We start from the raw sequence: 15,781 nt of genomic DNA, 5'->3' as shown, positions 1-15,781 counted from the left end.
TCCGAGCTCCTTGGAGAGTGTGATTCAAAACACCAGAATTTGATCAGTCTAGGGGAAGGGAGTCTTCCACCTTCCATCCCTGGCCCTATGGGGCCCCCTTACCAGGTATGCATACCCCAGCACCCCAGGGTGCAGAGACAGTAGGGTAGCTGCAGATGAAGTGTTCTTTATTTGTGTGAGGTGTGGTGACCTCAAGGAGAGTTAACAGCCTGGTGGGGCTTGACCCCACCCAGCTAGCAGTCAAAGCTGGGCACCACCCCCATTTCCCATCTCTGACCTCAGCTGGTCCCTGGGGAGTCACCATCACTCTGCAGATTCTGCATCAAACCTGAGGTCCTGGAGAACCTCGCTGATGGCTTCCATGGTTTTAATTGCCCTATAAGAGCAAATGGGAACTCTAAATGAAACCCAGATAAGGTTAATTAGCCTCTACTGTGCAGCTCTGAGGGGGCTGTGGCAAGCCCTGGGGGGTTGCGGTGGGGTTTGAGTCCATCACCAAACGTCTAGGCAGGAGGACCACTTAGATGCTTGGGAATAGGGGTAGTCCTGTAGATCACAGTGGGCAAAGAGAAAAGCCATCTTGGGTGAGTGTATCCCATCAAGGTGTACAGTGTTACTGTGGCAGATGTTGAGGGGGTGTGCATGTGTGTGTGCTTGGGTGGGCGGGTAAGGGCAGGAATGTACAGGCATATGCTTGGTAGGGCCTGGGTGACTGTGTCCAAGCTCCAGGTCCAGCCATGTGGGCAGGATTGGTGTCTGAGATGTGCAGCTGTCCCAGAAATGAATAGAGTCTGGTGTGGAAATGGAGGATATGTGCTATGTCTGGGAGCCGCCACCAGGTGTGGACTCTTTGTGTGCACACCCTTAGGGTTGTGTGCAGGTCCACAGAGTTTGACAGTGTCAGCCCTAGGGCACACATGCCTGGGAGTGTGTGCCCCACCCATGTGCAAATAAATCTAGCATGGTCAGCCCATTGGGAGGAGGCACTAATTTTATCATCAGCTGGCACAACTGTAGGGTGTCCCCTTGCCTTGTCAGCTCTGGTGCCCACATCGTGGCAGCAGGGCCACCTGGTGCAGGAGGAAGGGGCAGCAAGGAGGATATCACAGCAGGCAGAGGCTACCCACTGCCCTCCCACAGACATTAGGGAAGAGACACCAGAAGGGCAGTGAAAGGGTGGAGCTCTTGGTAGGGAGTGGCAAAAGGGTTTTTGCATGGGAGGAGTCTGGGATTCATTTAAGAGGGATTCCTGAGGAAGGGGTAGAGTAGGCAAGCCCTAGAGTCTGCAGAGCACCCGCTAGGCCTCACATTGGCGCAGTGTAGGACTAGCCGCCAGCCAGGTATTGGTTCCAAGGGCAGAGTAGTTGGGGGTGAGACAGGACCCTATAATCCCACCGTGGAAATAGGTCAAAAACCTAGATTGGGACTGGGATCATGAAAGTGTGGGTGGCCTGGGTAGAGTGAGATATTAGACGTGGCTTCGCGTGGATTTAGCTTGGGAATAGTGTATTTCAGCCAGGATTGGCTGTAGAGGCATAGTACGCAGGGCCTTGGAACCCTAGGGCAAGAATAGGCCCAGAATTTAGGCCAGGACCTTGGGTTTCTCTGAACCTGAGACATTAAGAGCCAAAAGGGAGGAGCGTCGTGGGGGTGGAGGCGGGTCATCCAGGACATTACACTGGGGACAGGGACTGGGATGGACGGACTCCTCTGGAACTAAAAACCTGGAATAAAACTCGGTGGACAGTTGGAGACCAGGAGGCCACAGAATCTCAAGTGAAGCCTTAATGGAAGATTGAGGTAGGGTAGGAAGGGATGGGATCTGGGGCTCTGGGGTCGTGGTTTTAGGGGACTGGAATTTTATGGCCCTTTGCTATAAAGGGGCTCAGTGTAGGCCCAGCAGGCCACCGCAGGAGAGATGAGGCTTGGGAATAGGGGACAGCTCCAGCTGCTGTAGGCTGCACATGTGGGACGCGAGCAGTAGCTGCGCTCTGAGGCTGGCCAGCTTGGCCTCCACCGCCAGCACATTCCGTGAGGGTGGCTAAGTCCTGGGTCACCTTGTGCACTGTAATCCCGTAGTGCAGGAGGTCGCTTGTCGGGACACTGCTGCGCAGGTACTGGCAGTAACCTCTGAGGCAGAGGGGGTCCTGAGGCTACGCTCCCAGGCTCTCAGGTCCTGCACTGGCATCGGCCATCTGAAAGCCACCCCAATGAAGTGTTTCCGGACCCAAATGTGGAGGACTCTGATTCCTGCAGAAAAACTAGACGCCCAGCAGAGTGCGACCTTGGGAAGTAGGGATGTACCCTGGGTCCCCTGGCAAACCATGCCCCGCCTGTCAAAGCCGTAGCGTGGGACCCAGCTCCGCCCCCAGGCACGCCCACCTCCAGAGCAGGCAGAGGGCTAAACCCTGAGACCCCAGCCCGCCTCAGTACCTCCAGCCTGTGGAAGGCCTGTGTGCTTAGCTTGCAATTGGATGCGCTGCACTAGTGCCCAGATGCGGGGAGTGGGGAGTGGCATGGCTGGGGTATAAAGCCGGGGCCCCGGAGCCTGAACGACCGGTTCTGCGCCTTTTAGTTCTGCTCTGGCCTGGGCTCACCCAGGGCCATAGTGACAGCAGGCCCAGCTGCAGCCCAGTCCACGCCCAGAACGTTGCTTCACTAGGCGCCCTCTGCAGGCTCGGAGGTTTCTGGACCCCCAACCTGTGGCCTGTCAAACCGGAGACCAGGAGACTGGGGAAGACCAGGGACTACCCAGGAGCCTCCCACCCTTTGCTCTTGCCCAGTGCTTGCCTTCAGTTTTGTCTTTGAATGTGTGTTTCTAGGTATATTATAGCAGCGCTGTCCCTCAGTTTGTAGGTTGCTGTATGCTATGTCAAAACCAACTTCCTTTCATACACATAACCTCCCACACAAGGAAAACCTGTCATACAATACCACAAGGTTGTCACAAGAGTGGGATTTCAATGCAGTTTGATATTAGTGAGCTCAAGTTGCTAGATCTGAGGCCACTTTAGTAGACTCAAGACTTTGTAAAGATCTCAGAAATGCTCTGAAGGGAGGAGCCTGGGGGGAAGGGTGAGACCAACTGGGCTTCATGTTAAGGGCAGAAGTGGCCTCCAAGCTTTCCACTGGAGATTCACCACTTAGAACTTGGAAGTTTCTTTCTCCAGCGGTGGAAATGGGATCAAGATGGTGGTGGCCTGGCCTACAGAGGAGAGAATGTAGTTTCATGGGGATGAAACCAAACTGATGTGGAGTGACTAAAATTCCAGACTTAGCTTACAATGTAACCTCAGCTAATCTTAGGTATTTTCCAGGCCTGGATAACCACCTACATCAAGCCCCAAATGTCCCCAGAACACATGGCCTTCTCAGGGTGTCCAGTGCACATCCCTCACCTAAAAAAAAAAAAAAAAAAAAAAAGAGAGACCTACCCTTACCCTTCCAAAACCATTGTTCTCAGGTAGGACCCGTGAAGACAGTTCCACTAGGCCCTGGCCTGGAGTCTTCATTCCCTTGTTATAGACTACACAATCCAACACAGGTGGGCTTGCTAGGCTACATGGATGAGGGCCAGGACCACAACCTGTTTTAGAGATGAGAGACCCAAAAGGACAGGACTGACAAGGGCTCTGCAGTGTAAAGTGACAGGGAGTTCAGTCGCTAAAGGAGATGCCCACACCTTGCAAACCTTCCCCACTGGACAGACCAGCCACATGAACACCAGTTACTGCTCCAGTCAATGAAAGGGAAACTTTATTGAGGCCCCAGGGTCACAGGAATTAGGCAGAAGACTGCCCTGTAGACCAGAGGTGATGGAAGGGCCTTATTTAACCTTCTTCTTGGGGCGCAGGTTGTTGGTGTGGCCGCACTTCTTCTTGCGGCAGTTGACAGCGCGTGGGTGCAGGCGGGCATAACACCTGCACAGGGACAGCAGTGACTGGTCAGGATACCCAACCACTCCCCACCAGGGCCAGCCGCCCCCACTCCCAAGCCTGCATACTTGCGGCAGATCATCTTGTCACAGTTGTACTTCTGGGCGAGCTGGCGGAGAGAGGGCTCGATGATGCCACCACGCAGACGAAGCACCAAGTGCAGGGTAGACTCTACAAGAAATAAGGTTTGGGGAAAGACAGTGACTCAGTCTGAGCACAGGACTTGGTCCACAGGTGCAGGGCAGAGCCCTTTAGTGCCCTGTAGACTAGAGCTTCTCAGGTTTGACTGGTATATATCAGAATCCTTTGGGAGATGGCCACATCAGCCCTTGGGGAGTTGGAGGCTAATAAATGCCAACAGTGGTATCCAGCTGGCTTCCCAACAGTTAAGGTGATTTCTAAGTGGTGCGGGAGGGACCCTTTATTTTTGCTAGGCAAAAATAAGCTTGTCCCTACAAAGAGTGACACTGATGATTTCCTTTATAGTAGTTATCACATTAAAAGCACACACACAACCAACAGCAGAAGCTAGGGAATCGAAACAAATACAAACTAAGGCAACGAGAGGAGAAAAAGAATTATAGGTACGGGGAACATATTGGGGGGAGGTCAGCAGGCAGGGGGAAAAGGGAGGGAGATGATGCAGGGAATAACAAGCATAGTAGGAGGGAGTGGAGTAGACAGGAAGATATTGAGAACTATATGCACAACCAATGGGCATGGACTAAGAGGAGGGACAACTGAAGGGAGGCGGAGGTCACTGGGTGAAGAGGAGGAGGGGGGAAATAAATTGGGACAACTCTAACAGCATAATAAAATACACACACACACATCTTATAAAAGAAAAACTTAAGAACATGGGAAACCATCTGGAAACACAGGTAGTAATCATGAGATCATGAAACACTTTCCTGGGATGTAAAACAATATCTTGCTCAAGTCGCCTCAACTTCCTGTGATCCTCACCTTAAGGACCAACCCATTCCTAGTGCCAATGAGGATGGCAGTGCCCCATCTTGGTCCACAGGTATGGGGCAGAGCCCCCCAGTGCCCTATAGACTACAGCTTCTCAGGTCTGACAAGCACTTATCAGAATCCTTTGGGAGATGGCTACACCAGCCCATGGGGAATTTGAGGCTAATAAATGTCAAAAGATGTGTCCAGCTGGCTTCCCTTCATGGGGCCCTTTCCAGCACACACACACACCCAATACCTTTCTGAATGTTGTAGTCTGAGAGAGTGCGGCCATCCTCCAGCTGTTTGCCCGCAAAAATCAGACGCTGCTGGTCAGGCGGGATGCCTATGAATTGAGACAAACTCAGTTACTGAGGCTCTGTCTGATAAGCCTTACTGGCAGCTCTCCCCTCTCCCTAGAGAACTTCTCCATCATTAATCCCAACTTGTCAAAAGGGAAACCCAGGTAGAAATGACAAGATACCTTTCTGAGATTATGCAGGGGAAGCACTGGAAAGGCCTCCGCACCCAGAACTATCTCAACTTACCCTCTTTGTCTTGGATTTTAGCTTTGACATTCTCAATGGTGTCACTGGGCTCAACCTCAAGGGTGATGGTCTTGCCGGTCAGGGTCTTCACAAAGATCTGCATCTCTGTGTCTGCTGGGGAGGCCAGGACAAAGTAGTGAGTACTGCAGGACCGAGCATCTTGAGCTCAGGGCCTGGCCAGCCTGGGAGCTCTGACTGCCAGTCCTGTCCAGGATTGCCCTGGGTACCACCTTGACAGCCACATTTCCCCCAAAAGTGATCTGGAGGTTCCATCAATCCATCCTCCCTCTCTCCCATCCACCAGCCCATAGCTACATGTACTCCACAAAATACCCTTCCTGAAGCTTGGGTGGGAATCCCACCTCAGCAGCCACCCCTAGTTCCTTTCCTCTCCAACTCCAAGCTCACGCTCACTCTGGCTTCTTTCTCAGTAACCCCCAAACTTCTCAGACCACACCTCTTGCCTTTGCTCCAACCCATAATTATCTGCCAACCACGCACCACATACTTGTTTACACAGGCAATTTTTCATTTTCAATAAAACCAAAAAGCATACAAGACAGATACTGTCAACCTCTCCTCACAGATGTACAAAAGGAAGCGCGTGGAGACGCAGTTCGGGAGGTGGGAAGAGTGGTTTAATACTTTTAAAGAAACTGGCCTAGTGTCTGGCACGGTGAAGACGTTACATGCTTAATATTCCACCCCATTAACTCGGATATGACCAGGAGACCCATCCCCGCCTTGAGGCCCCGTGAGTTAGCTTAGGCCAGCGACACGAGTAAGACATTCTCTACCAAAAGCAGATTCACCTCCCGGGGCCCAGAATCCAGGCCCAACAGGTTCTGCTTAGCCGACTCGCGGAGCCTGGCTTGCACAAAACGATTTGAGCCGCCCCCTCCGCTGCCCAGACCCCCAGGACCCCCGCTGTCTCCCGCTTAACACAGGCCCAAAGCAAACCCGCACAGACGCCACAACCTACACACTCCGCCGCCTCGTTGAAAAGAAAGAGGGCGGCGGAACCGGAAACCGCCAAATAGCTGTCGAGAGCGCCTGCGCACCGAGAGCGCACGCCTGCGTCACAATTCACGTCGCGCGTCGTCTCGCCCCGCCGCCATGTTGTGTGCTGGCGAACGAAGCCGAGGCCTCTATGGGCCAGCGTCTCTCACCTGCTTCCGGCTGTATGCCTCTGACCCGGGTCAAGTGAGATTGCCACACCTTGCCAGGTGTTGCCTGAAGACTGCACCTAACGGGCGCTCGGGTACTTTATTGGGTAAAGGAAAAGACCCTTTTGTGCTAAATCGAAGGCATTAAACAGAGGGTCTACGGGTTCAGGAAGCAGAGGTGTAGCAGAGAAGGTAGGAGGAGGCGCGGGGCCCTCGGGAGCCACTTAGGCACCTAACACCCAGAGGCAGTTACTCTAAAACTTTATGGCGGTTGTGCGCTGATTCGGGGTGGGACCCAGGAGACTCGTAGAAGGCTAAAAAAAGTGGCAGGCTCATGAAAGAGGTGAGGACCGAGTGGTTACTTGTTAGTTTGGCCGCCTACCTTTTTATTTCCTTGAACTCTTCCTGTTGGTCCTATGGACTAGGCAAAAGCAGACACGCTCTGGTCTGGGAAGATGCCTTTAATAACATAATTTCTAAGTGCTTCAAAGATGAAGGGATTCTGTGAGTTTCTAATGGAGAAGGGGACCCAGCTCAGCTCCCTGTGACTGAAATCTGGAGGATTTATTCAAGGAGCTAAGGCATCGATTTCAACTGGTGCCACAAGAATTTTTAAAATACGCAATATGTACCTACTTAGTCCGGGGCAAGGACCTCGTTTCCCTTAGGTGCACAAATAAAAAAATAATAGCCAACACAACAATAACCATCCGGTGTGAATTAATCAGAATTATACATTTTTTTTCCTTTTTGTCAGATAGGCAAACATTTTCTGGTGTGCTGCAGAATTTTAGTAATTAGTTTATGTATGACATGAAATGAAAAAGGTTTAAAATCACTGAGGTAAAGAAACAGTGTTGTGAACAATGGTGATAGGAACTTGAGGTATTATGGCTGCCACCACCTGAGACTCCCATCAAGGACAGCCATATCTTTCTAGCTCAATGGTTCTTGGCTGTGTGCACCCCACCCTGTCCCTCCCACATCAAGCACTTGTCCCCCTTCTGAGCTGATGGCACCCAACAATGGAAGGAAGCCACTGATAGGTACACCCTTCTCTTTTTAGTAACAGAGTTTTATTGATAACCACCGAACAGCATCTTTAAACATCGAATACAAAAATATTCCATTAAATTCTGTTTCCCAAGGTGGCTCGGCTTGTTTCATGAAGGCCCTGGGAGAGGCCTGCAGGTCCCTCAGAGTTCACACCTCTGGTCAGGCAGATATGGACCGCATCACACTTGTGGCTGAGTGGATGGTCATGAGCTTTCTACAACTGTTTCAGAAACCTTAAGATACTGATTGGAGAAAATATTTAATACTTTTGTTGAAGGAAGGGACAGGGACATTAGAATTATGTGCAGGAATGAGGTGGGGTGAACTCAGACATGACAGTGCTTTCCCACCTCAAGGAGGTCCTGACCAGGGTGCTGAGAAGGGATATCTGGTTTTTGTCTTTGGGAACCCTTTAAGTGTTATTCAGAGCAGACCTGAGGCCTGGCTCTGGCAAATCTTCCTTGTGCCCAGCCCAAGGACTCCAAATGGTTGCTTATCCCCCAGCCTGGAAGAGGGTCTGAAGGAGAGAGATGCTCTCAGTGAGGGAGTGGGAATGACAGATCCCCAGAAATTCCACACACCTAGGAGGGAGCCTTGTCTCCCAGGGTGCTGTGGATGACAGAATAAGGTGGCAAAGTCGACCATCTGGAGACAGGGTTACCCGCCACCACCTCAGACACCTAGAGCCATATGACCCCTTGGAGCGCCTGGGAGCAGGGCTACTCGCCCGGCATTTCTTTGTTGTCCATTTGGCTGTGGCCATTGATGGCAGGGGAATCGGGCTGCACGTGTGACAGGTCCTCGAAGCCAGGGCTGAAGGAGGGTGAGATGGTGTCTGGGCTGGTGTCACAGGAGCCTGTACTCTGTTCTGAGGTGGCAATGGTGGTTGTGGTGCTGGGCGGAATAGGATCTTCTTCTTCGTCCTCCAGGAGGGATGCCTCTGGGATGTCTGGGGAAGGAGACCCAGGCAGGAGGAGTTGGCTTAGTTGCTGTAACAGGGCCTGTGATCCCCTAACAGCAACCTCCCCAGCCCCTGCCATAGGGCTTGACTTCATTCATTTTACAGAAGAGGAAGCTGAGGCCCAGCCAGGTAAGAGGCCTCTCTTCAAGGTGAGGTGAGGTGAGGTAAGGACTCAGGTTCTCTGGATCAGGTTGACATGGGTCTTAGGGATGAGCCTGAGCCTAGCTCTGTCTTTGACTCTGTCACCTGAGCCAGAACCCTCACCTGCCCTTGCCTCAGCTCCCTGCTCAATAAACTGGGGCTGATGACAACAGCATTGCCTCTGTACCTGTGGTTGTCTGTAGCCAAGGGGTGGGGAGCTGTTGGCCCATTCAGCATATGGGGTAAACTGAGGATCAGTATAAGGGAATGCTGTGCTTCCTCTGACAAGTCAGTGCCCCTCTGGGCCTCATTTTTGCTGTGTGAAATGGGGATACTCACAGCCCCTACCTCACAGGTGGTTGTGGGTAACAGCCTGCTTGTAATGGTACATGGCACTCACTGGAGCAAGGATTGCCATCATTCTTATCCATGTTCACCCTTGCAACCTCCCCCTCGGAGAGGATCTTAATCCCAGCACTGGCTCTGCAGGTTGCCAAGAAGCCCAGGCTAGCACCCCGGCCACTGCCCCTTGTCCCAGATCTCTCTGGACCCAACTGCCCACCAGTTTCTGAAGCGACCTTCCAAAAGCCAGCTCTGGGCTGAAAACGCTGTCATTCAAGGTTGCAGAGACCAGACACAGGGCATAGGAGTCCTGGGTAACACTTACGACTGAAGGCCTCTGGGTGCTGCCTGGCCAGCTTCCCTTTCAGTGTCCTGTGGGGGAAGGGAAGACACATAGGATGAACCCCTTGAGCACACAGGCTGGGCCCTGTGCAAGCTAACAACCCTTGCTGTCAGCTCTGGGTGGGTGAGTGGTCGAAACCTCCCTCTCACTGCCTGTCACACTGCACTCCTGGGCTGGAGGGACACCCAGGCCTTCAGCCCTGTGGAATTCCCACCCTCGGTGTGGCACCCTCAGTGAAGGTGTTTGTGTGGAGGCCAGGATGAGACCCAATGAGCAGGTCAGGGGAGGCAGGAAGTGCTGGCTGCCCACACTAAATCCCAGCAATCTGATTTGCCTCTTGAGAGAAGACCTGGATAGAGGGCTAAGGGGACAGGAGGCTGGCCTTTCACTGTCAGCTCTGTGCCTGCCTTTTCTGCATCATGTGTCTGGTGCTATGTTGCAATTTTCAAAAGATAAAATTTAAATTCAGAAATATCAGGATTTTCATCCCAGAATTCAGATCTTTTTGGATGCTAACTACATGATGAAGCTTTGTAAAACAAGTGAACCGGATCTTCCCGTCACTCTGTTATATGGAGCAGGTGGCCTTATTGAAGATGAGAGGACCCAAGGCCCGGAGTGGGAGGCAGAGACAAGTGGGGCAAAGCACCTGCCTGATTCTGCGGAAGATGCTGTCCAGGTCTCGCTTCATCTCCACCAGGGTCCTCGTGTGATGCAGGAAGCGCTCGCTCATCTGCTGCAGGCGGGCACTTGACAGGTTGTTGAAGTTCGCCAGCATCTCATTGGTCTTCTCAAAGCGGTCCAGCCTGTAGCAGAGAGAGGGCACCAACGCCTCTGCTTAGCCTCCAGGGCTCTGCCAACTGAGCATGCTAAGCCCATAAGCTTTGCATGTGCTGTTCCCTAGTCCTACAAAGCTCTTCTTGAGGATTGAACCACCCAGCAAACTACTATTCAACCTTCAAAACCCTACTCAAGTGTGCTTTTCTCATGTAGATTTCACCCTCTCCCTCAAGCAGACTCTTTGACCTCTCTCACCCCAGGTTGTTTCTCTGGCACAGCCCTGACACAATGACATCAGGAAGGCTTGTGTCTGGTTTTGTCTTCCTTCACGCTAGGAATTCCCCAGAGCGAGATCTGAGTCTGACCTAAAGAACTAGGAGAAAGATGGGTAGTGCTGGTACCAAGACATACCCAGCAACTCTGTCACAGGGTGAGAAGGTAAGGGTATCAAGTCCATGCTGTGCCATATATGGAAGGAAGAATGTTTGGCTTAAAAACACAAAAATGAAGCCCGTGTTTCCACCCCAAGATTGTGTCAGCCCTTCTTCCCCTCAGGTCAGGGCAGAATTAGGATGGGGCTGCAGTGGCCATGGTGCCAAGCCCCAAGAAGGGCAAAGGGGCATTCACAGCCCCTTGAAGAGACCCCAGGCGCTCTGCAGACAGCCTGGACTCTGAGAAACCAGGCACCCAACAGGAAGTCAGCCCACAGGCTCCCTTATTTCCCCCAGTGGCCCCTTCCTATCCTCCCAACTCTCCCCACTCCAGGCCTTGGGACAGGAGCTGCTGCAGACCTGTCAAGCCATCCTCAGCTGTGAAACCATCCCAAAGCCCTGTTTCCTATGCCATGAAAAAATTTCCTTTGGAGCCAGCCAGCAGATTTGCTCATTTCCTTCATTTTATCACCAGTGTGGGGCCAGGGTAGGGCCAGCAAAGTGGATTCCTTTCCATGCCTGAGCCCAGGGCCCTTGGCCACCACTCACATGTTCTTCTGGGCCAGGATGATGGCATTGACATCATCCACATTCACCATGCTCAAGATGCGGCTGCAGAAGACCCTCGAGGCCAAGTCCGGAGGGTCCATCTCTTCCTCCTCCTCCACTGCCTGAAATAGGGAGGAAGAAAGTCTTCAGTCTGCACCAGGCACTAGGACAGATGAGACAGAGAGAAGAGGCTGGGAACTCCACAGGCTGCTTAAATGTGTGTGGGTCATGCCACCTGAGCCTCAGTTGTCATCTTGGGAATTCGAGATTTTTCAAGAACTCCAGGAGATCATATTTATAACTTGTACCAAAGCACATCAGAATCCCATGTCTCCTCTTCAGCACCCTCTATCAATGTGCCCAAAGTCACTGGCACCCTCTACCTGCATAGATCTGCCCACTTCCTTCCATACACCCCTACCCCCACCTTTGCCCATTCCCACTTCACAGCCTTTGTACCTGCTGTCCCCACTGACAGAACATGCAAGGCTGCCCCCCTCACATCATTACCACCTTCAGGGACTTCTCTCACAGGAGGTCCTTGATGACTACCCCTACTCTGGTCACTTTCATCACTTCACTTTGTTTTAATTGCTTCACTGGCTCATCTCCACCTGAAATTATCTTAGTTATCAGTAGACCTGTTTGCCTGTCTTCCCACAGCAATAACAACTCCAAGAAAGTCAAGGTGTGTCTTTATCACTTGCTGCTCTGTCTCCAAAACCCAGCCCAGAACCTGGCTCAAAGCAAGGAATCATCAGAACTTAATTTGGCAGAGGCAAACCAGACCTTTCAAACTCTGCTCTGACGCTAGACTTTTAACAGCAAATTAAAGCCAAAAATTTCAGGGACTTGCACCCAGGCTGTGGGCCCCAGCAATCCAGATGGCTCTGCACCTCTCAGCTTCCTGGCACACAGATAATCATCCGAGTTGGTGGGCGCTTCCTGATCAGGATAGGGTAAGGAAGGCCATAGCCCTGGCTGGTAAGGCTCAGGGGGTTGAGCACTGGCCTGTGAACCAAAAGGTTGCCAGTTTGATTGCTGGTCAGGGCACATGCCTGGGTTGCAGGCCATGTCCCTGGTTGGGGGCATGAGAGAGACAACCTATCAATGTTTCTTTCTTCCTCTTCTCCTCTCTCTAAAAAATAAATAAAATCTTAAAAAAAGAAAAAGAGAGAAAGAAAGGCCACAGCTTCAGCACTGATCCTCCTGGTGGGGGGTTTCAGAAAAATACCTAGAATCATGACATAGCTTGGTTCTGGAGCCCACACATTTAACGGCCAACAGAAAGGCCCACTTGCCACTGGTAAAGATTCACACACAGGATGAGGAAGGGCTTTCAGAGCCTACTTACTCCACTCTCCTGTTTACTGAGCACCAACTTCATGGTAAACAAGATACCAACTTTATACAGGGGAACTATTACCCTTATTTGTATGTGAGAAAACTGAAGCTCAGAGACTGAGGCACTGGGCCATTGTTACAAAGCCAGTGAACCTGAGTCATAACTCAAATGCCCGCTGTCCACACGATCTACAAAGGCGTGAATCTGTACAGATGTTCAGTATCTACCCATGACAACACAGCAGCTTCTTACTGCATTTGCTTCCTGTCAGACTTCTGATTTTTTTCCAGGAAAAAATGGAAATAGGGATGTTGTTTTCTGTGAAATTGCCTCATTTACAAATGTTAGCAACTAATACTTTTTCCCCAAAACACCATGGAGACCAAGAGTATTTCTGCTGTGAATTTGGCTAGCAATTTGCAACCCCTACCTGCTTTTTGGAATAAGCTGCTACACCACCTGGTGAAATCCTGCCCCTCTGCCAATAATCACTGTAGAGCTCCCACTATATGCCAGGTATGGGCACCCACAGTTTCCACATTTCAATAAAAGCATAATCATGTATACTTGGGCTCAAAGGGCAGAATCGTGTGGTGGGAAGCCCACAGCTAGAGATTGGCAGGCACAAGATTTGGACCTGCAGGAAATGGTTCTGCTTCAAGTAGGGCTCTTTCCTGTCTCTGGTTCCCAGATGTGAGATTCAAGGCACATCCCTCCACCCCCAGCTGCCTCTCTCAGGAAGGCTTCCCTGACTAACAACTTGTCTGAATCACATGAGGGTGGAAATACCCCAACAAAGGCTCTGGGCCCTGCTCCAAATACATTTATGAGGGAAACACAGAGAGGGAGACTGTGTGACCTTCGGAAAGTCACCTCATCTCCCTGCATCAGTTTTCTCATCTAGAAAATGGTAATAACAAAGAATCTGAATCTCACTGTAAACCCTCAGCGACGGTAAGAAGCTGAACTCGGAGCAGGCTGTTTCTCCAAGGGGAGTATAAAGAAGTCCTAGAAAGGGGCATGGGAATCAGCATTTTTGACGAGGGTCTCCCTGGTACTTCCAAGAATATGAGCAAATTTAATCCCTATTTACCCCTACAAGGCAGACGCTATCATTCATCTCCTAGGGCAACTAAGGCTCAGAGGAGTGGGCTCCGTCGCCCAAGGTTAAATGCCAAGGCGTAGAGGCGTCGCGATTCCACCCAGGTCATTTCACATAATTTAATTTGGCGGCCCAAGCTTAGCAAAACCCCGGAGCGTGGACGGGGCTCGCATATCTCCTCGCACTCCGCCCCTGCAAATCGGGGAAACTGAGGCCCGGGCAGGCAACGCCCGGATGCGGGTGGCACTGCACAGCCTGACCACAGGCAGCCCCAGCTCCCGCACCCCGAACCCGGATTCACTTAACAGACGGGGAAACTGAGGTCTGTGTACAGTAGGGGTGCCCAGATGTGGCCAGTGGCGCACCCCACCCCGCGACAGCCCGGAGGCCGCGCCCGACCTGGCCTGCCTCTCCAGCGGTCCTGGCGGCCCTGGCGGCCCCGGCGGCCCCAGCCCCACCCAGAACTTGGCCCCGGTGTCGGTGGCAGCAGCACCTGCACATCTGGCGGCCTTGCTCACGCTTCCGGGATGGCGCCCGCGCGGCTGTGACGTCACCACGCACCATGCGTGTGGGCTCCGAAGACGATGACTTGTTCGGGACCCACTTCCTTGCGTGGAGGCGCGGCAGGAAAAGGTGGGACTTACATGCAGCTTCTGTTGGCGTGTGCGTCACAACGCATAGCCAATCAAGTAGTCCCTATCGCGTCTGCGTAGTTTTTAAAGCCCGAGTTTCAAGGCAGAGCGGAAGGGATTGGAGGGTGAGGCGTTTCATTGCTGAAGTGGTGTTTTTGCTGACCATTTTCCTGGTGCAGGATCCCATTTAGTCACATCTGCTTAGACTCCTCCACTCTGTGACAGTTCCTCAGTCTTTCCTAATCTCTCATGACCTTAATACTTTGGAAGATTACTGGTTTTGTAGAACACCCATCAATGTGGGTTTATCCAGTTTCCTCAGGATTAGGCCTAACTTAAGGAATTTGGACAGGAATCTCAGAACGATGCTGTGTACTCAATGTATTGTATCAGGAGGCACGCGATGTTGACTGATAACTTGCTTACTGCAGTGTCTTGCCAGTTTCTCAACTATCAAGTTACTATTTTCACTTTTGCAATTAATAAATATCTTATGGGAAGATACTTAAGAGACTATGCACATATACTAGGTTGAAAACAAAAAGACAAAAAAACACTTAGCCCTGGCTGGTGTGACTCTGGATTGAGAGCGGGCTTGTGAACCAAAGGGGTCGCTGGTTCGATTCCCAGTCAGGGCACATGCCTAGGCTGCAGGCCAGGTCCTCAGTTGGGGGCGCGCAAGAGGCAACTACACATTGATGTCTCCCTCTTTCTCCCTCCTTTCCCCTCTCTAAAAATAAATATTTTTTAAAAGACACATTTATTTTTTATTGACTTGATAGAGAGAGAAACATCGATTTGTTTGACAAGAGTCATTGGTTGATTCTTGTATGTGTCCTAACTGGATATCAAACCCACAAACTAGGGTATTGGGACGATGCTCTAATTAACTGAGCTAGCGGGTCAGGGCCTTTTTCTAACATTTACAAAAACATTTTTCACCCATTAGTTTTAGCATCCATTCATGGCTCTTGCCTGTAATAATTATTACTATGATGTTTATGTAATGGTGATTTACTGTTTATTAATTGGAATTCTATTGTAAACAAGAGCTGTCCATTTTCCAATTATGTTTTTAGTCACATATTTATATCGTTATGAACAAATGAGCATTTTTTATTCTGTGTTATAATTAATTACTATATTATTATTCTTTTTGCTTTTGCTGCCTCTTTCAGTTAGCTCCTTTTAATATGTCTCCATCTTTCTCTGAGTATTTCCTTACTTTTTCCTTGCTTTAGAATATCCTTGGAATCAGCCATTTTTCCAAGGATTATGGTTCCTTTTCATGGAAAATGGTATTTAGAAACCAGCCTCTGAGTGCTGTGTGTGCTCATTGCTTAGAGACCCTCTCAACTGTCAGTTAGATTGGTATGTTTACTAACCCATGCATACACACATCTGTACTTCTATATCTGGTCCCTCTGTGTGTACACTGAAAATCATGAGCAAAATGGGGCAAATAGTAATTGCTCAATAAATGGTAGCAATAAGCT

At 50.9% G+C, this 15,781-nt stretch overlaps 3 protein-coding genes across 4 annotated transcripts; all 3 read right to left on the bottom strand.

The window, feature by feature from the left end:
- Nucleotides 1-163: 163 nt before the first annotated feature.
- On the bottom strand, nt 164-2,257 carry REX1BD (required for excision 1-B domain containing). Its single transcript, XM_090290213.1, is given in 4 exon segments — nt 164-397; nt 1,031-1,070; nt 2,027-2,140; nt 2,143-2,257. Coding segments are annotated over 4 exon segments (294 nt in total). The 5' UTR covers nt 2,189-2,257; the 3' UTR covers nt 164-303.
- A 1,482-nt stretch (nt 2,258-3,739) lies between these two features.
- Nucleotides 3,740-6,503, bottom strand: UBA52 (ubiquitin A-52 residue ribosomal protein fusion product 1). 2 transcript variants are annotated; one of them, XM_090290014.1, is made up of 5 exons: nt 6,420-6,503; nt 5,438-5,548; nt 5,149-5,235; nt 4,004-4,106; nt 3,740-3,920 (listed from the first exon to the last, which is right to left on the bottom strand). In XM_090290014.1, exons 2-5 carry the CDS (start codon nt 5,538-5,540, stop codon nt 3,827-3,829), a joined length of 387 nt encoding a protein of 128 aa, XP_090146140.1. In that variant the 5' UTR covers nt 5,541-5,548; nt 6,420-6,503; the 3' UTR covers nt 3,740-3,826. The 2 variants fall into 2 exon arrangements, with proteins under 2 accessions (XP_090146140.1, XP_090146141.1); XM_090290015.1 differs by having other exon boundaries at nt 6,416-6,485.
- A 1,143-nt stretch (nt 6,504-7,646) lies between these two features.
- On the bottom strand, nt 7,647-14,269 carry KXD1 (KxDL motif containing 1). Its single transcript, XM_090290013.1, has 5 exons — nt 14,053-14,269; nt 11,207-11,328; nt 10,100-10,252; nt 9,429-9,475; nt 7,647-8,608 (listed from the first exon to the last, which is right to left on the bottom strand). Exons 1-5 carry the CDS (start codon nt 14,215-14,217, stop codon nt 8,379-8,381), a joined length of 717 nt encoding a protein of 238 aa, XP_090146139.1. The 5' UTR covers nt 14,218-14,269; the 3' UTR covers nt 7,647-8,378.
- Nucleotides 14,270-15,781: the final 1,512 nt, after the last annotated feature.

The sequence above is a fragment of the Furipterus horrens genome, unplaced genomic scaffold, assembly GCF_987537825.1.
Source record: "Furipterus horrens unplaced genomic scaffold, mFurHor1.1.pri manual_scaffold_10, whole genome shotgun sequence".
Taxonomy (NCBI): domain Eukaryota; kingdom Metazoa; phylum Chordata; class Mammalia; order Chiroptera; family Furipteridae; genus Furipterus; species Furipterus horrens.
Note: the sequence above shows the minus strand (reverse complement) of the source record. Positions and strands in the feature narration are given on the sequence as shown.

What these genes read in the sequence shown, in the direction of transcription:
- UBA52 (XM_090290014.1), bottom strand. Translation starts at nt 5,540, where the DNA reads ATGCAGATCTTTGTGAAGACCCTGACCGGCAAGACCATCACCCTTGAG. An exon ending in TAAAATCCAAGACAAAGAGG is followed by an intron (nt 5,236 to 5,437) that starts GTAAGTTGAGAT and finishes CTCAATTCATAG; the next exon opens with GCATCCCGCCTGACCAGCAG. An exon ending in AGACTACAACATTCAGAAAG is followed by an intron (nt 4,107 to 5,148) that starts GTATTGGGTGTG and finishes TATTTCTTGTAG; the next exon opens with AGTCTACCCTGCACTTGGTG.
- KXD1 (XM_090290013.1), bottom strand. Translation starts at nt 14,217, where the DNA reads ATGGTGCGTGGTGACGTCACAGCCGCGCGGGCGCCATCCCGGAAGCGT. An exon ending in CCGCTGGAGAGGCAGGCCAG is followed by an intron (nt 11,329 to 14,052) that starts GTCGGGCGCGGC and finishes TCCCTATTTCAG; the next exon opens with GCAGTGGAGGAGGAGGAAGA. An exon ending in GCACCCAGAGGCCTTCAGTC is followed by an intron (nt 8,609 to 9,428) that starts GTAAGTGTTACC and finishes CTCCTTCCCCAG; the next exon opens with ACATCCCAGAGGCATCCCTC.